The sequence below is a fragment of the Ziziphus jujuba genome, chromosome 2 (genome assembly GCF_031755915.1).
Source record: "Ziziphus jujuba cultivar Dongzao chromosome 2, ASM3175591v1".
Taxonomy (NCBI): Eukaryota; Viridiplantae; Streptophyta; class Magnoliopsida; order Rosales; family Rhamnaceae; genus Ziziphus; species Ziziphus jujuba.
The window spans coordinates 31,106,032-31,126,813 of record NC_083380.1 but is presented as its reverse complement, the minus strand read 5'-3'; the positions used below and the strand labels follow the sequence as shown (position 1 = coordinate 31,126,813).

Genomic DNA, 20,782 nt, shown 5'->3' with positions numbered 1-20,782 from the left:
CCTTCAAAAATTATTTTGGGCAATTAATTATGTTTAATTGGTATTTAAATTGGTATTTAAATTATGCTCATGTGGTACAATTTGGTTATGGTTTTATTGTGGTTTAATTTATTATTATACATGAGCAAAGTGGATTTCGGTATTAATCGTACGTGGTTTTAAGTATTATTTTTCGGGCATAATTGGGTTAAATATTTTACGAAAATATTTGTTTAAATTTTATAAATTATGCCCGCGGTATTTTTATGGTTGCATCTCGTACTTCGAGAAAATTGCGGTTTGTTGGTTATCAATGTTTCGTACCGGTTTATTAAATAAAAAAAAATATGTGGGATGGTAAGTGTGAGAATTTAATGTATTTCCCACGGTAATTTTGGAAAACGGTACGGTTAGTTAATAATGTTTATTTTTAGACGCACTCATACAGTATTGGTGTTCTGGTGTATGGACACGTGATAGCGCACAGGTATTATGTGGTTTAGCGCGCAGGTATTACTTCACCCGTGAGTTGCCATTGGACCGTGGGCAGGCAAGTTTGTTATTGGCCACAGCCGCCCCCCTCCTTGGCTTGGAGATGGTTTCAGCAGCGGTACTATCGGGACGCCGAAGTGCCGTTTGCAGGTTTCTCTCTTTAACCCCCCCGCCAGTAGGTGCTCGGGACGCTGGGTATCGGAGGGCATCACCGGTATATGGTGTGGTGCGTCAGGTGTAATTTGCAAATAATGTTTTAAACCCCAAAGGTGTTCAAAAATTATTTACTATAATTTATTACTTTTTAATTATATATTGGGGTATGTATTTATTTAGTTATTGTTTATCAAATGGTTTAATCCCTTGGTTTCGGAAAGTACGTACATCTGGTTTTGTGAAAAGGTTTTAAAAAGGGGACATTTCAAACGAAGCGATTGGTGAGAGTTTTGAGGGAAATTATTATTTCCAACAGTTATTATTATTTATTAATTGTTGGTATCTATTCAATTTCCTTAATTGTTATTATTATTATTTTATTATCATTAAAAGTGTTCAGTAGTTAGGGTCACTCATTGAGATGATTAGCATCTCACGTTTTTAAGTTCCGTTCCCTAGGTGCAAGTGGTGGTAGACGTTCTTCCGGAGCGAACCAAGTTTTCCGCTGCTGTTGTGTTTCGAGAAATACTTCTGTACTCTTTCATTTCAGTGTATTATTTATTTCATCCTTGTTGTATTTCTGTTGATTAGCACTTTTTAAAGCTCTGTATACTATTGGGACACTTATGTTTTATTTATGCACCGGACTGTTGTTATTGTTGAGAAGTGCTGAAATTTGTGGAACAATTTGTAGTTCGCGGGAGAAATAAGGGGGTGATTATAGAAGTGTGTTTTCAGTGTAGATAATTTTTGGTAAGTCCATCCCTTAGGGGAGGTTCTGCTGGATTTTCCATTGGAGGGTCCGGTAGGTTTTCCTTGGGATCAGCGCTTGTCTAGGGTTCCGGGGAAGGAATTCTGGACGGATCCTGACAATGAGTGTTTTACCATCAAATTGAAAATAAAAACAAATAAAAGACTTTATGTCTTGGCTCTTTCTCTTCCAACATATTTTTATTTGAATTCAATAAAATTAAGTAATTTAATTTATGCTTTTTTAATTTATTTTCTAAGAAAATAAACATTTTATTTTTTTAAATAGTTTGACTATAAATATTAATTTTTATTAATTTAACTTCAGACCCTCACATCCTAACATTTCTCCACCCCTTCATGTCAATTTTCCGTCTCACTTTATATTTCATTTCATTATTTATTTATTTATTTGTGAAGACTTCTTGTCCAATCCAGATGTTTAAAGTAAATTAAATGTCCCACTTCATTAGTTAGTTAAATGTTAATAAAATTGGAAATTGTCTTTGCTTTTGTCCCTGTTTTCATATACTTTTTTAGTAATTATATTGTGAAAGCCAGATATATTTGTTTTTAAAATTTTTAATTTTAATATAAAGTGTATATAATGTTATATATAAAATTGTTATATATTTTCTTCATTGAAAATATAAGTTAAATTTTCTCTTTTTTAGAAAACCAACATGAAAATTCATCAAGGATAATTTTTAAATAGGTTGGATAAAAAAATTTCTGAAAACCTTTAATGCATTTTATGGAAATATTTCTTATGATCCTCCGTTTGAGCAGAATTTCTTTAGTCCACCATGCTGATGTCAGAGTCCCTCCAGAGTCCTCGTTTGTACTTGACTTCGTCTTAAATTTATAAAGGCTAACAGAGCAATCAATCTAGGATGACATAATATTCACGCGATTTCGTTCTATTCTTCACTAGAAAATTTTTCCTTTTTTTTTTTTTTTTTTTTTCAGGAACTTTCTTTCTAGGAAAAGAAAAAATCAAAAAGGTCAAAAAAAAAAAAAAAATTGCTGAGGGAAGAGATCCCAAAAACAAATAAAGCAGCAACAAATTTAGCGTTGCCAAAGATACTTTATTTGTTTCATATTTTTTATTTTAAAAAAGTAATTTTAAAATAAGTCATTCAAGTTATTTTTTATTTGGATTTTTTTTAATAAAGAGTTTATTTGATTTTTTTAAACATAAAAAGTTAAAACCACTTTCTATTTATATTTAATATTATTTTTTATTTAATGTACATAAGATTCAATACCACTACCAGAATTTTTTTTAAATATATATAGATATATAAATATATTTATTATATTACTTTTTGACATATTATAATTAATGCTTATACAAAATATCAAAATGAAAAACATGATAAAAAATTTGGTTGGATAACCTCATAAAATTTTATTTTTTATTTTTAAAAATACTTTCTAATTTAAAAAATACATTTTTTAAATAAAAAGATCGTCGAGGTTGCTCTAAATGATTGTTTAACAAAGCATAAACTGATGAGGTAGCTTACTTTATTTTAGATAGGTTGTGAGAGTATATCATTGCGACCATATGTAAAATCCTAATAACCTACCTCTAGCATTAATCTTTTAATTTACATCTTTAATTTTAATTTTGGTATTCAGCATGGCGTTTTTAAATTAACATTAATTAGTTTAACTAAAGACTTTAGTGAGGTTGGTATAATGATATAAATATCTTAACACACAATGTAAAATCACAATTTAAGACATGCCTCTCTCTCTAAGGTAGCAATTGTTTACCTTTCAATTAGATAATCTTAATTGAAATGGAAAGGAAAACAATTTCTTTGGATAGCATTTTGCAAATTGGCAAACCCATCCAAAGATAGAACTAAAATAAATAAATAACTGTAGGTCATCATTTTTTTTTTTTTTGTTTTTTTTTTGGTAATACTTGTAAAGTCATCTTAGTTTTACTTTATTGTTTATTTGATATGGCAGGAGTCGACAATCATCAAAAGAGATGCTGCGAGCTGCATTTCCTTTTTCCGTACTGGCATTGCACGATGTAGAGTTTGCACTCCCTTGTGCACTCTCTTGGTCTTGGATGACACATCTCTACCTTTATATAAATCAAGACACCATTACAATAGCTATTGTCCTCCTTTTTAATTTGAATAAATCTATCTACACTATAAAATTTATTACAAATACTATAATTTTAATAATTTTTTAATAATCTTATGATGCCTATTGATAAAATGTTATAGATAGTCTAAAATATCAAAAAATATGTATATATATTAGATACACTACCAATTACACACCTTTTCTTTTGATTTCACATTGCATATTATCGAGAAAAAAAAAAAAAAATCAAATCGCATCCCAATTATTTCATCCAATCCGCAATGCCTTTCTTCATCTTTCAGCCAAATTTGAAACCCCTAGAATTTGAAACTAGGTATTTGAATTTCAGCAAAAGATCAACTTGGTTTGTTTGCCATGGTTGTATTTGTTATGCTGGAGTCGAGCTTAAAGAATGGATATCCAACCAAGTTTGAGATTCAGTGGAAAAATAATAAAAGAAGGAATATTTAGATACCTCTGGACGGTCGATGAATGAAGGCAACATTCAACAAACGGTGAGAAGGGGGAAATTCTGCAGAATGGCCGGCAATTTTGGTTCCACATACATAAGGAGATAAGATAGAGATGGGAAAATAAGGAAAAAGAGGGATTTTTATAATTCCTTCTTTTTATATGCATTGTGATTCGGCTTCAAGGCCCCTAACAATGAATTAGAGTATGAGGCATTGTTAGCTTGAGTGCGACTAGCCACTACCATGGGAGCTAGACAATTACAGATGTTCAACGACTTTCCTCCTTATATAACAGGTAGTCAATTTCACGGTCAAGGATATGAAGATGCCGCATGTTCTGCTCGGTAGGGGACTTGGATTGGAGATCAGATAAGGCCAACTGACAATGATTGAGACGTGTTTGTAGATGATTAAAATTGTATTTATTCCACCTTAGTAGTCTTCTAGCACACTTGGACATCCCGATGATAATCTCCTTCATTGATATAGTCCTATTATCAAAAGAATTCCATGCCTCTTCAATTATTACAGGACACTCTTCTTCCCCTAACCACACCTCTTCAAAGTGGAATCGCTTTCCAAGGCAAGATACCTTTGATTGAAGACCTTCTAATGATAAGAAGAGGGCTTGATGGTCAGAGACAGAAGTAGGAATTTGATGTACAATGGCATGTGGAAAGAGAAGTTGTCCATTAATAGAAACAAAGCACCGGTCAAGTTGCTCTTTAACATTTGCTACACCAACCCGTCCATTTGACCAAGTGTGTTTATACCCAGAATATGGCACCGGCCGTAAAGAAAAATTATCCACTGCTGTCTTAAATTGATGAATAAGGTATTGTGCACGCGGTTGTCCACCAATTTTGCCAGAATATGACAATATTTCATTGAAATCTCCAATAACAAACCAGGGCAAATCAGATAGATTGCTTAATCTCTCGAGTAAATGCCAGGAAAGAAATCTCATTGACGCTTCAGGATGGCCATAAAAACCAGTCAAACGAAATAAACCTTTGCTATCATGATGAACCAAAGAGTCAATGTGACCAGTGGAGTAAGACATAATACATACATTTATGTCAGATTTCCAAAGAAGGGTCAAACCACCACTCAACCCCACTCGTGCGACACCAAAACATCCTGACAGCTTACACTTAACTCGAAATGACTCCAATTGACGTGCAGAAAATTTCGTTTCCATAATGAAAACAATGTCGGGGTTTTTATTTTTAAGCATTTGAAGAAATGCTCTGAATGTCCGAGGATTCCCCAAGCCTCGGCCATTCCAACTTAGGATTTTCATGATTCGTGGTGGGGCTGGCCTCCAGGCCCCACCACTTTAGAAGATGAGACATCTTCTCTGTTATGATCAGACACCTTTAAACGTTTGTTACTGATGGAAGATTTATTAATAGATCGGCGAGACCTTTTAGCACGAACCCCATGGTTATTCCTACTAGACCGAGGCAAAGGAGAAGAAAAGGCAGAAAGAGATATTCTCACAGGGGAATTTGCAAAATCAGACTGCATGAAGTTGGACAATTCTGGTTCCATATCAGCAATTTTGTCCACGTCAACCCCAGTACTGTCCTTCAAAGCAACTGTAGGATCCACGTCAGCACATGGAACAGCCAGATGCAGTTGCCATTCTCCAGAACCGCCTTGTGGTAGAGCAGTTTTTGAAACCGCTACTGGTGGTAACTGCTTCGCCGGAGACACTCGGTAAGGATACGGCGGAGGGACGTCGGAAGGAATCGTGAAGGCTTTCCCTGGACTTGGAGGAACCAATGAATGCGTAGAGGATTCATCAGACCCAATATTTTTCCTTAGTTGACGTTGTTTGAAAGATTTGCCATTACTAATCAAATTAATGGAGTGGTTTGCACGTAACCAGGCACCATATTGCTCCCCTTGACCTACATCCTCAGTAGGGCAATCCTTCTGTGTATGACCCAACAAACCACAACGGAAGCAAAAATCTGGTAATTTTTCCTATTGAAATTCCACCCAAAACGGTTGTTGGTTATCCATGTTAAGTTTCAATCATCGGCGTAATGGACACCGAATATCTAATCGAACCCGCACTCGCATGAATTTTCCAAAACAAAGACCTTCCTCATCAGAATCAACCATTATGCATTCACCTAAGTGAGATCCAATAGCCTCACCCACTGATTTGGTCATGCAACACAGTGGGACATTGTGAACTTGGATCCAAAAAAGAGCATGGTCAATGGAGACTGAATTAGGGATTACAGACCCAGAAACTTCTTCAATCAAAACCAAAGCCCTTTCAAAGTGCCATGGTGCACCTTGAAGGACCCGTTCCTTATCTTTCATGCAAATAAAGTGACAGAGAAAAGATGCCTCATTAAGCTCCTTGAATCGGACCGAACAAGAATCTCCCCATAATGCTTGCATCATGTCAATGAAAGCACGCTTATTAAAACGTGTTTTGGTACGGACTTGCACCAGTAAACTCTGGTGGAATAAAGGCACATCCAAACGATTTTCATGTTGAAGAACCAGCGTGGAACATTCCTCAGATGTTAGACGTAAGCGTTTCTGAAAACTACTCGTAACTTCATCCATGAACAGAAAAGTCAAAGAAAAACACTCCTCACAGGAAAGAAGGAGACTGAAAGACTCACGAGACACTGTGTCCTGAGAAGAAAACCTCTCATGCAGGAAAAACTCACATGCAGAGAGAATAGATTATAAACAGACTCGTTTAATAAAATATGTTTGGAGGTGCCAACAAATGAAATAAATACTAAATAAATAAATTACGTTTAATTCTTGTGCTGCCCGTGCTAGCCTTCTTAAATGATCTGCCTACACTGGGCCCAAATTGAGGGATCCCATTCTGGGCCTCCCAGTTAAAAAAAACAAAGTCCGAGACTACTAAAAGCCCCAAAAAAAAATCTTTTGGCATTTGTAAACGAGGAAAAATTTTAATTAGGACTTTTTAATTTTACCCTAATTATATTTCATATTTTTCCAAAAACTATTACCTATTTCCTATATGTCACTTTAGACCAGAATTGTATTCTAACAATGTTATTCAATAATTAATTTTTTAATCATCTTTTTTATTTTTAATTATTAAAATTAATTGTTTGAAACGGACAAATAAAAATATTTTGATAGCTAATAATGTTAAGGATATCAATTAATTTTTTTTTTATCAATTTCACCTAATTATAAACTATTCAAAATCTTATATGCCCATGATTCAAACTAGTGCGTTCACAAATAAAAATGCTCAATTATTGAAGTTACCCATTTCATCTAGAGATATCAATTATTAAAAGATGGATCTTTAAAATGATAAATATAATTAAATGTAAACTAACAAATATTGATATATATTTTGATATATTTATTTGTTATAATTAGCATTATTTATTAAAAAATTAAAGAGAATTTAATAATAACATTATTTATTAAAAAATTTATCCATGATGCCTCTAAAAAAACAAATATATATATTATATACGGATTAAAATCCAAATGAAAAGTTTGTCAAAAGGGGAAATCAAATCAAAGTTGCAGTTAAAGCCATAACCGTCAAAAATACACGCGTACATACAAATTTTCGGAAAAGTTGCCCATATCACACTCAGAATCTAATTATACAGTCCGTCAATGGTGCGGACGGTTCTCATGCGGACCACAGTATTAGTGACGATTTTTCATAATATTGGTGACGATTTTCTAAAAAACCGTCATTAATACTATGAAAAACCGTCACTAATACTACGATCCTCATGCGGACCGTCCTCACCATAGAATTTCCGTCTAATTATATGCATGTATGCGATTTATTTTTTATTTTTATTTTTATTTATTTATTTATTATTATTTTTTTTTTTCCCGAGACTCTGTTAGCCTTGCATCAGTGATATTACTTGTAAACTTCGTTTAGTAAATAAATTGAGATTGAGCCAGTATTGAGGGAGGGAGATACACAGATTAACTACTATGGACTTTGAAGAATCCGTAATTTGTTCTTTGCATTACCACAAATTTGTTTTCTTTGTTGCCAAAAAGACAAAATAGAGAAAGAAAATACCTGAAATAAGAACTGTCACATTCACTTTCTAGCATGACCAGGGAATTCAACTTGGGATTAACTCCAGAGAGGCTATAGTTAGTAAGCAACAACTACGTCAAGCAACTCAGCCAAGGGATCCAGATTTTCTTCTTCGGCTGCACATTGTAAAGGACACATGCCCTCTCTGTCTTGTACCCGACCGAGGTCCCTATCCACGTCTAAGAGCCTAAACACCATCTGGGTTTACCCATGCTGCAGAGCCAGTTGCATGGGTGACTAAAACCCGTCTTGGTTTGGCTTCCTAGAGAATTGATGGTTTTTTAATTTTCATAATCTCCATGGAAAATTAAATGCAACTTCATATAGGAATGTGAACAAAGGAAAGCCCAACAATCTAATGGGCTCTAAAAGTTTAATTTTGAATCTTCTGCAGTTAATCTGTAGAAATAAAATCCATATCCCCTGCCTTGACAGCCTTCTTCAACTTCAAATTCATCCCACATTCATAAGAAGAACTATACGGGATGATGGTAACTTCGAATTCTCAAAAAGAGAGGGTTTACAAATTTGCTTATTCAACACTTCACCAAATCAAGGCCACCCAGTAAAGGATCAATACCTCTTTTAGTTGCCCACTCTGTTTTGAATAATAATGTATACTAGATTAATTTCTATATGCATATTTTCATATACTATGTCAACTTCTACCTAGTCAATCAGAACCACTGATATAATTCTCGAAGAGTTTTTTTTTTTTTTTTTTTTTTCAAACCATTTTCTGGAGCGAAAGAAAAACAATTTGGTTTGTTTGAATTGATTCCAAAACCTTATGTTCAATGATTAATACCCTAACAGGAAAGACTTAAAATTTCATAGAAATTTAATTAAAATGTAAGAAAATGTATATTAGAATAAGCTTATTCATCGCATTACATTATAATCTCATAAAACATGTAAATAAGCACATAAACTTGCATGATATTGACTAAGAGGAAAAAAAAAAAAAAAAAAAAAAAAAAGAAGAAGCTATTTTTCAAAAAATAAAATAAAATCTCAATTTGACATGGCTTGGCAGAGAAAATGCAGCTTATGGTCTGTTCTCCAACATACATACATACATACTATGCATGGTTTAATTACTTGAGGTTCATGCTTCAATCCCGATGGAAGCTAAACTAAAAGAATGTCTGAATATATATTCAAATGGCTTGATTTCTCAACTGCAAATTGTAGATAATTAACCAGGGGAAAAAACAGCCGCAAACATTAAAACCATGGGGAAAGGAGGACATAAACTTTGGAAAATGAGGCGAATTAATCAATCCAAGCTTTGAATCCAACAGCATAACGAAGCATATGATAAGCCTAACAAAGCTTCTCATCGTTCATTCGGATTAATTTTTCTTGGTCTTTATGTTAAGTAGTAGTGCTCTACCAATAAGCAATAACATTTCTATAACAAGCAAGTTAAATTCACACCTACTAAGTTTTGAGATTAATTGTGTTTGGCCCGAAGGAAACAGAGAAGAATAAGAAAGAAAATAGAGAGAAGTAATAGAGAAGTTTCAAGAACTTTCTAATTCTATTATTAATCAAAAACTAACTGATACAACTTTTCTTTTTTTTTTACATTGTTATTTATACTAACAAAATATAAAAGAGCTCTAATACAATACAAATACTCACACATTAGTTTTGTTACAACTAAAAACATACAGCAATCCTAGTCTACCACATGTCTAAAATAATATAAAACTCCAACATTCCCCCTCAAACTAGAGTTTGTCAATTTAAGCAAACTTGAGTTTGCTCAAACGGCAGTATAGTTTCTTCAAACAACCATTGTAACAACCTAACTCGAAATATCTGTAATTTTAAGCCTTGAACGCAGATAAAGAGACCTTGAGGTTCCTAATGCTTTTGTAAACAGATCTACTGCTTGCTCTTCTATGGGAACATATCTAATCTCCATAAACTTTTCCAAGACTTTATCTTGGACAAAATGAAAGTCTAGCTCAATATGCTTTGTCAGTTGATGTAACATTGGATTATAGGCCAAGGCTGCAGCACTCAAGCTATCTATCCAAATGATTGACCATCTGTCATCTCTATCACTTACCCAATCCGAATCTGCAAAAGCATGAATACATTGTTGAAGCCTGTATCTTCAAACCATGACAAATTGTACCATTCAAATTTCTTAGCAATCTTTTGCAACTTTCCCAATGTGCAGATGTTGATGCTCTAACAAATTGACTCAACTTGTTTACTACAAAAGAGATGTCTGGTTATGCTATAGTGAGGTACTATAAAGCACCAATATTACTCCTGTGGAGCTCAGGATTGGCCAAAATATCACCATGCTTCAAAGATAATGGTTTGTTATCCATTCATAGAGGATGGACAGCTCTTGGCATCTTCCATCTTTGTCTTTTTGAGCAGGTCTCTTATGTATTTGGACTGAGTCAATAACATACTGTTACGATTTCTTACTGCTTCAATTCCCAAAAAGAAACTTAGATTGCCTAAGTGTTTTACAGAAAACTAAGCATTTAAACTATTAGTGAGTTATTGTATGGTCTCTAAACTTGGTCCAGTTACTATAACATCATCTACATAGACAAGAGCAAGAAGATATTCTTTTTGTGTCTTCAAAACAAATAAAGAGGAATCAACTACCGAATTAACAAATCCTTTTTGTAGTAACACTCCCCTTATTTGTCAAACCAAGCTCTCGAAGCTTGTTTTAAACCATACAAGTGCAATTTACAGACATAGGAAGGTGCTTCTTTGCTTCATAGCCTTGAGATTAAGACATATAGACTAACTCTTGCAAATCTCCATTTAAAAAAGCATTATTGGAATCTAACTGCTTCACTGGCCAATTAACTCAAAACTAATCTTATAAGACTCAAAACTAACCTTATTATTGCTGGTTTAACTATAGGACTAAATGTCTCAGTGAAATCAAACCCCAGTTGTTGATGAAAACCTTTGGTTACCAGACGCGCTTTATATCTTTGTATGGAACCATCTACATTCTTCTTAACTCGAAAAATCCACTTATGGCCAAAAACATTCATGTGAGGTAAGTATGGTACCAAAGACCATGTACCATTTTTTAGCAAGGCTTCATACTCAAAATCCATTGCTTCTTTCCACTTTGGATGTTTTAAAGCCTTTTGAACACTTGTAGGTTCTGTATCAACATTATCAGTGAAAACTTGACTTTGAGTAGCTACTAGACATTTAGGTTTGAATATACCCCTTTTTGATAGTCTCTAAATTGGATGAATTGAGTAGGCTTTTTGAGTTACTCGTGTCATGGTGTCTATGACTTGATGAAACATCTTCTCTTTTTCAACTTTAAATGGTAAATCCAAAGGAGCAACATTAGTTTTCAAACTACTGACAATTTGTATATCAGAAACATTATTAGGATTGGTACAAGCATTTGAAGAGCTAGAAACACTTGGGAACTATTGAGTTGACTGAGAACTTATTGAGCTTGAAGAGATAGTAACACCATTGTTTTTAGTAGTTTAAGTAGGAGGACTAATCAAAATAGTGTCATTGTTGTGAGTAGTATGACCAGTAGAACTTGGAGAGGTAGTTTGAAGATTTTCAATATCATTAGAGCAGAATTAGATTGTCCAGTAGAAGTAGCAACAGGTGTTCATGTAACTGAAACAATTCTTAATAAAACAAGTGGAGCATTAGAGTAATCAACTGCAACAATTTTATTTTCAGTCTTGGATAAAAAGAAACCATGTTAAAATGGAAACTCAGTTTCATTAAAATTAACACTTCTTGATATATAAACTCGCCCAGATCTATCCAAACATTTATAGCCCTTATGAAATCACTGTAGTCAAGGAAAATACACTTCGAAGTACGAAAATCAAACTTGTGTTTGTTATAAGCTTTGAGTAGTGGAAAACATGTACAACCAAACACCTTAAGAAACTCATAGTCAAGTACTTTATCAAACAACACCTAATATCAAACAACACCTGATATAGACTTTTGTAATCCAAAACTGAAGTAGGTAATTTATTAATGAGATATATGGCTATACTAAAAGCTTCCCACCAATATGTCAAATGCATATGAGCTTGAGAGAGTAAACACAAGCCTACCTTAACTATGTGTCTGTGCTTTCTTTCAGCTCTTTCATTTTGCTACTGTGTATGAGGACATGAGTATTTAAACTGAATTCAAAAACTTTGCAAGTAAGGTAGAAAGCCTCTATATTCTTCTCCACAATCAGAAAATAAGCATTTTAATTTTGCATTGAACATTCTTTCAGTTATAACTTGAAATTGTTTGAAAACCCCAAGAGATTTAGATTTTAATTTCAAAGGATACACCTAAGTAAATATTGAGAAATCATCCATAAAATGCATATAATATCAAAATCTTCTTTTGATAATGTGGGAATTGGTTCCAAAATATCATTATGAACAAATTCAAGTGGAAGCTTAGCTCAAGTATCAGATAAAGAAAAAATACACATATGACTTTTTCCATACTGATAGGCTTCAAAGAAAATTGAAGTTTTATTAATCTGTAATTTTGATTTGTACAAAGAAATCACCTTTTTTTATGACATAGGAAGATGCATGACCTAACCTCTGGTGCAACACCTCCAAATGAACAATAGTTTTATCGGTAATCTGTACGACTCTGCTACTACTAGCAACAGTATAATGATTACAATCAATATTGTCTTTATTAGTAACAGAAACACGTTCACTGTTACATACAGTTGCATTTGTACCACTTACTACATGATTGTGACTATCAAAATCTAAAACCCCAGACAAAACACATAGAGAATTACTTCTGTCAGCGAAAATCTGATCACAAACTTAAGCTTCAAGTACTATATTTGCTTATAAGACAGCATTCAGGATCCACCTTATTACATGATGATATGAAATCTGCAGCTTATATAAGCCACCTTCAAGAATTCCTTTGAGAATTGTTATCCCAATCTGCTTGTCCTTTATCAAACATCGGCATCATTAAATTCAGCCACAACATTGTTATCTGAATCTAACTTTGAAATACTAAGCATATTTTTTGTAATTTTGGGAACTACCAATACACCTTTTAGTAATAGAACATAATGAGGATGATATAAAGAAGTAAACAATATGTTATGTATACTTTTGATGTCAAGACCTTATCCATTGCCAATAAGTAACTTGTTGGTACCATTACTCATTTTGTTGAGATAGATTATAACCACTCAAGACAACATGATTTATTGCTCCACTATCAAGATACCAGTTAGGATCCCCAACTAAGACTGGTGTGGCTGCAAAATTTGCTAAAACTGGACCAATACCAAAAATTCCATTGTTAACAACACTGTTGGAACTCTCACTAACACCATTTTGAGAGAAAGAAGATGTGTCATGAAGCATAGGCAAAGCACAATGCATATTTGATGAGCCAAGAGTAGTAGGAACAACACTTTTGAACCCTTGTGATTTACATAACCGATTCCTCCTTGAGAACCAAAAACAAAACCATCATAATTTCCTTGTGATAAATTCCCATCCAAAAATGGACCAGCAAAACTAGAAGTCTGAACCTAAGACGAGTGAGTAGGCACATGACCAGAATTGAAACCAGGTCTACCAAAATGTGAACCAAAAACACCACTGGTTGGAGTAAAGACATGCTGAACCAAATTGCCTTGAGTTGGTCCATAAGCATTCTGAAAACCGACATTACTTGGCAATCCAGCATGATGAAAAACAAAACTCCCCGAATTGTAATAGCAAACATTTGCAATGTGTCCTATTTGGCCATAAATTTGGCACCTTGTCCTAAAATTCCTTCCACCTCTGCCTCGACCGAGACCTCTACCATAAAACCTCCCTCTATTATCATTGTAATAATTCCTTTCATAACCCCCATTATCAAACAAGTAATCACTCAGAACATGTTTAGAATTTTGCACATTATTTAAAGTGTTAAAACTTACAATAGAGGAAGGATTAGGCATTTTAGGAGCAAAAGGAACCAATTGCATTTGAGTATTGAAAGCAAAGGCTAAATTTGTAGAATTGAACATTGTGACAGAATTATTTTGTTCAATCTTAAACTCATAATGCACAAGATAGCTCTTTACCTCTTGCAAACTAGGAAGAGGAGGTCGACTAGTGTAATTTGTACACACTATCTCATACTTAGGTCTAAGTCCAGTCAAGATACACATCACCAGCTCTTTTTCTGAAACAACAAATCCTGCACCAGTCATTGGATCAGCAATTTTGTTCATTTTCTTATAGTAATCAACAATTTTCATTGATCCTTTATTCATTGTTTGTAATAATTTTTAAGTCAAAAGAATAGTAATTTTAGATTTTGGTGCATAGGTTTCTGCAATTGTAGTCCACATCCTTCTTGATGTACGAAGGCCAACAATGTCTCCAGGTTCACACATATTAATTACAAGAATTAACCATCCTTGCAGGAATTGATCTTGTAAAATCTAATTTGATGCTCAAACGAGTATGGAATTAGGTTTTCTTTAGTGACCTCCTTATCAGAATCAACGAATTCTCACAGAAAACTTGGTTCATCACTCAAAAACAAACTTATCAAGTTTATAACCTCTAAGAATTGGTAGGATATGTGATTTCCATTTTAAGTAATTTTCATCATCTAACTGATAAGATTGCTAGGAAACAAAGAAACGGTAATCAAGGACTCATAAAGTTTTTCTAAGAGAATTTTCGCACCTTGGCTTGCTAAAGACATAGCTTCGTTGGCCATGGTGGATCCTGAATAATCTGCCATTATCGAGCCCTCAGAATCCTGTTATCTTAGCTCTAATACCATAATAATTTTTTAGATTAATTGTGTTTGGCATGAAGGAAACAGAGAAGAATAAGAAAGAAACTAGAGAGAAGTAACAAAGAAGTTTCAAGAACTTTCTAGCACTGTTATTAGCCAAAAACTAACTGATACAGCTTTTTTCACATCATTATTTATACTAACAAAATATAAAAGAGCTCAATACAATACAACCAGTCACACATTAGTTTTGTTACAACTAAAAACATAACAACAATCCTAGTCTGCCATGTGTCTAAAGCAATACAGAACTCCAACAACACCAAAATAAATTCATGAACTTCACTACTAAAAGAACACTAACTTTCGTGAACTAACTACAAATGAAAATATTCAAAACAGCTAATAGATGAGACAAACAACTTCCCCATGTTCACACTAGCTGGAGTAAAAAAAAGATTAAAAGAATCTTATGTAATAAAGCTTTAGTATGTACCCATATGGTTAAGAACATGTACTTTGGAGGCTTGTCGTTGTCCTGCCAAAGTCCTCCCAAAGGGCTTCACAAAATTTGTGACATGTATTTTGAATGAGATGTTGGATCTAAAATTTGTCATAGTTTCTACAAAAACTTGAGGAAGTGAGATATCTAGAGTGCTAGTCAAAACTTTCAAATTCTCAGGCAATCTACATCAATTTTACTCTTGAGTAACAATTTCGCTACCCAATTATCCAATACATTCATGTGTTTAGTTCATCTGCTAAATGTAAATCATTAAAAAAAAAAAAAAAAGAGAAAAAAGAAAACCTTTAAACTATATGCAGTAATGTCATGGTCACACAACTTCTTGACTAAATTTTAGACCTAATGCGACACTATTTTATAAACTTGTATTAGGTCTTAGACTTACGACATCACATATTTGGCATTAAACTTTAGATAAACAAATTGGGTGTTAACAATAATAGTACTTGATTTTAGGCCTTGAATCTATGTCCAAATATTCAAGTGCTAAAAATAAAGGTAAGAGAAATTTTACTTTATATAATAGACAAATTAAGGAAAAAAAAAAAGGGCTTATAATTACTCGAGGTTGATTGGTACTGGTTGCAATGTGCAGAAAACTCTTCCCTTCCCCATCCTTCAACACTTCAACTTTATAATATTTCTGATTGCATGGATGTCAAAGGATCTTTTAATTATTTTAGTTTCTATTTGATATAGTTTATTTTTTAGCAAAAAATATTTATTGTTTGAGATAAGCTTTTTTATATTAAAGAATAGATATTTGACTATAAATTAATAAATGCTTATTAATAAAAAAAAAAAGGAAAAAAAAATCTTTCAAGCCAAATTGAAGAATCTAAAATTTTAACCTTTTTGAGAAAAGTTATTAAATGACTAGTAAAAGCATGTTTTAAACTAAGGGTCCGTTTGATATAGTTGGAAAAAAAAAATTTAGTTTGTAGAATTTCGTATAATAAATCTTTTTGAAAAATAGCTTTTAGTAAAAAGTTAATAAATATTTGCCTGCAATAAAAAAGCTGTATGAAATACTCAATGAGTTTCCATAGAAGCTAAAAAAGCTATATTAAATGCTCATTAATACTTGTTAAATTTCCATATAAGTTTTTTACCAAAAAAAGTTTAAAAAATATAAAATTTGGACTTCTCTAAAAATAACTTTTTTAATCTATTTTTTTTATCAATAAGTGTTTGTTGATTTTTATCAAGCATCTTTATTTTTTAACAAAAGAACTTTTACCTTTAAATAGAGCTTTTAAACCCTAAAAAAAAAAAACATTCTATCAAACAGACACTAACAACCAAACACACATTAACATTTCAATATAAACTCTCTTTACATAAATTACATTGTAAAAAATTCTACAATTAAAAATTCTTTTTACATAAATTATACCAAATGAATCCTTAATAACAAATCAAGCAGTGGGACACGGCTTAAGCAACCTTAACTAGATTTGCCCAAGAGTTAAGAATGCAACACTAAAAGTCCTATTTGCTATAGTTTACGCGTAAACTATATGAATAATGACGTATAAACATATCGAATGATGTCATGTAGATTATGACTAGCGAAATGTGGGGAAGAGAAAAGATAAGGACACATGGCATACGTTAAGGAAGTAGGACTAGCAAAGCACATTAAGTTAATGGTTGAATCCTCTGCAATTAATCTGTTGATATGACTAGCGAAATGTGGGGAAGAGAAAAGATAAGGACACATGGCATACGTTAAGGAAGTAGGACTAGCAAAGCACATTAAGTTAATGGTTGAATCCTCTGCAATTAATCTGTTGAAATCAAAATCATTTTCGCCTGCCTCAGCCTCCTTCTTCAACCTCTGATTTATCGATAAAGAATTTGTTCACAGGGAAGGAAAAACAAAGGTTTAAAAATTTGTTTCTTATACTACCTCACCAAATCAAGGCCACCCAGCAAATGATCAATACCTCCACAGTTTAAATGATAATGAATACCAAATTAATTTGTTATATGTACTGACATATATTAAATTAATTTATACTTAGTAAGCCAAAATCATCGAATATGTCCCCAGTGATCTTCTTCTTCCTTTTTTTTTTTTTTTTTCATTTTCGAGAAAAAAGAAATACCAATTATGATTTGTTTACAAAGCACCCTTAAGTTCAATGATAGATTTAACTTAACAAGAAATATTTCAAATTTCACAGAAATTTAATTCATGTAAGAAAATATTATTAAAATAAACCATTCATCACATATAGTCTCACAAAAACATGTTTAGGAACAAATAAGTACATAACCCTACACTGATAGTGGCTAAGAAAAAAATAATTTTCCTTAAAAAAAAAAAAAAAAAAAAAAGAAATTCCAAGTCACAATGATATATAGTTGGGCCGAGTCCAATATCCAGCTGAAGTGGCCTGCTCTCCAACAAACATACTTCGCACAGGTATAATTACTTGAGGTTTATGCTTTAATTTCCGAATAGAAGCCAAGCTAAAACAAAATCTGAAATTGCTTGATTTCTCAACTGTTAATAGCAAATTGTTAACCTGAGGAAAAAAACAGCTGTGAAATTAAACACCATCACCAAAACCATGGAGGAGGAGGAGGCCACAGATTTCGACCAATTGAGGTGAATCGAACCAAGCTTTTGAATTCGGCACTCTAAGCCTGATTAAGTTTCTTGGTCTTTATCTTGCGTAGTACTGTACCATTAAACAAATAACATTTCTAATATGCTAATCAAATTTACAATTTCATTAATAGATGACAGAAACATCTAGTGTCCATCCAAGCAACTAACTCATGTTCAGACCGAGGCTAGAAGAAAAATCAACAGAATCATAGGATAAAGCCTTAAAAAGTTAGCCATATTGTAAACGAGGAAGCCGTATCTCAGGCCCTTGTTATTGTCCTGCCAAGTTCCTCCCATGGAGGTTACTGCAGCCAGATAATTGTTAGCTGCTGAAATCAGTATTGCTGCGACCACCATCAGTAACAGATTGCTGCTAATTGCATCTTTCCTAAAACTTCTACAAAATATTATGACATGTTCTTTAAATGAGATGTTGGATCTCAAATTGTCATCGTTTTTGGCAACTTGTGGAAGTGATTCAGAGCTTAAAGCTCTGCTATGGAGCAGACTTTCTCTAACCTCTCTGTTGTGTGGATCTGAGATGTCAAGAGCAGTCAAACCTTTCGAATTCCTGGCATTTACATCAATTTTGCTCTCGAGTAACAACTTAACTACCTGAGGATCCAATACATGCACATAAGTTTAGTTCATCTGTCAAATGTAAAATACAGAGCATTAAACATCTATAAATAAATATTGGATAGAAGGTGACACTATTATGTGGGCGTTATATTGGGTTTCACTTACCATAGGCTTGAGTAATTTGTTAAGAAAAATAAATACACTTTCTGGGTACGTAAATTAATCAATAATATAAAATAAAGTTGGCCTTACATCTAAAATTTATAGATTCGAAACATTCAAATGAAGGGAAATATTTGTTATTGAAATTTGATGGATAAATATGGTAACTTGAATAGCACTTGATTGGACAGCTAGGCTGAAAGAGTTTCATCATTTGTCTGGTTGATTTGGTAAATACCAATTATATGGTATTTTTTTTAATTAAATGTAAAATAAATTATATTTTATATGTAACTAGGAAATTAAGGGAAAACCCAAAAAAAAAAAGAAAAAAAAAGAAAAAAAAGAAAGGCATATATTTACCCTGGGTTGTTTAGCAGCGGTGGCGATGTGTAGAACATTGTTTCCTTCCCCATCCTTCAACTCCATAGTATTTCTGATATCATGGATGTTAAAAGATCTCTGCAATCCTTTTAGTAACAATTTGAGAGCACGGAGATTGTGATTCTTCACAGCAATATGCAAAGCTGTCTCACTTCGATTTGTGACATCTCGGATGCTCGATGGACAAGCTGATAAAAATTTAGCCAAGAGGGAGAGTTTCTCTTTTTGATGAACATGATCTTCACCATTTTCAGCTACAAAATGCAAAACAGTTTTACCTTCCCTTCCTCGAACACGAACAAGATCAGTTTCATGGTCAAGAAATCGAAGAATCATATCGGTTTTGCGGTTAAACAAAGCAAGATGCATAGGAGTGAAACCATGATGATTAAGTTTTCGAACAAATGATGGCTTCAAACTAATAATCTCCATTGCAAATTCAACTTTTCCACAAGAAGCTGCTATATGCAAAGGAGTATCAATAAATGGTGAAGCATCTATGTTATCCAGGAAATACGGATCCTCTTGGATTAAATTGTAAAGCATGTCGATATCGCCTGCTTGAGCAACATGTTTCAACTTTTCGTGATCCATATGCTGCCTATTTGGTATCTTGAGGTTGCCGATGGTGCTTTTTTATTCTTTGGTCAGTTTAATCAAACTAAGAATCTTGCTTGATCAGTTCCCAAGAAAATTTATCCAAATATCAGTGGGAGATGAAGGTATGAATCCGAAGGTGTGAATCGTAACGCAGTTGAATATTTTAAGGTGTGAATACTAAACAACGTTGAACATTTTAAGCAATCTGGTGTCTTGAGGTTGCCGATGGTGCTTTGATTCTTCGGTCAATTTAGTGAAACCTAGAAACTTGCTTGACCAGTTCCCAAGTAAATTAATCCAAATATCACTGGGAGGTGCGAATCCAACAACAAAGTTGAATATTTTAATCAATACGGGAAGTTTCCTAATGATTCCTCCTAGCTTCCCCTTCACTTTCATCTATGGTTAGGCAGCACATTCGTTCCCTCTAGGAAAAGTGCACACTGAAATCTTTCACTTTCTGCAAAACAATCAATAGAAAAAGTGATACCATTTGTCTTGTATACCGGGCCATCTTACACGCAATTCAACTTAAAGGAGCACTACTCCAAATCTCGATGTTGACAAGGAAAGAGGCAACTTTTGGTTACCAACTGGATTAACCTTATGGGGTTATATAAAATTAGATCTCCGCTCTTAGATGTTGATGTGTTGGTTCAAATTTTCATTTTGTCAAGGATCTAGGCATAAGTAAAGGACATACTATTAGATAGCCTCATTAATGTTTCTGTTTTTGCAAACCTAAAGCAACAACAACAACCAAACAAAAAATAAAAAAATAAAATAAAATTGCGAAACTAAAAGTAGGGGTTATTCTTGGAAGGAAACATCTTGCATTTAATTACATAAAAGTCCTTTTCATGATTTATTATAAGAGAAATTGTATTTGCACTACTTTTGGATTTTATACAGTTTCTATTCGATTCATACAAAATTACCAAAGAGTCCAAAACTCCGACTATTCTTTTTTAACCGGTCGTTGACATTAGCCACCGGAAACCGCCTACCGCTACACGTCAACCCATAACATTGACACCCTTAGATGCAAAACATGCCGATCTATAAAAACCATGGCA

The 20,782-nt window shown here is 33.3% G+C and overlaps 1 protein-coding gene across 1 annotated transcript; it reads right to left on the bottom strand.

Moving 5' to 3' along the window:
• Positions 1–18,070: 18,070 nt before the first annotated feature.
• LOC107404181 (ankyrin repeat-containing protein BDA1) lies at positions 18,071–20,168 on the bottom strand. Its single transcript, XM_016011125.4, has 2 exons — positions 19,086–20,168; positions 18,071–18,593 (listed from the first exon to the last, which is right to left on the bottom strand). The coding sequence occupies exons 1-2, from the start codon at positions 19,698–19,700 to the stop codon at positions 18,153–18,155; spliced, it is 1,056 nt and encodes a 351-aa protein (XP_015866611.3). The 5' UTR covers positions 19,701–20,168; the 3' UTR covers positions 18,071–18,152.
• Positions 20,169–20,782: the final 614 nt, after the last annotated feature.

What these genes read in the sequence shown, in the direction of transcription:
- LOC107404181 (XM_016011125.4), bottom strand. Translation starts at nt 19,700, where the DNA reads ATGGATCACGAAAAGTTGAAACATGTTGCTCAAGCAGGCGATATCGAC. An exon ending in CCGCTGCTAAACAACCCAGG is followed by an intron (nt 18,594 to 19,085) that starts GTAAATATATGC and finishes TTGGATCCTCAG; the next exon opens with GTAGTTAAGTTGTTACTCGA.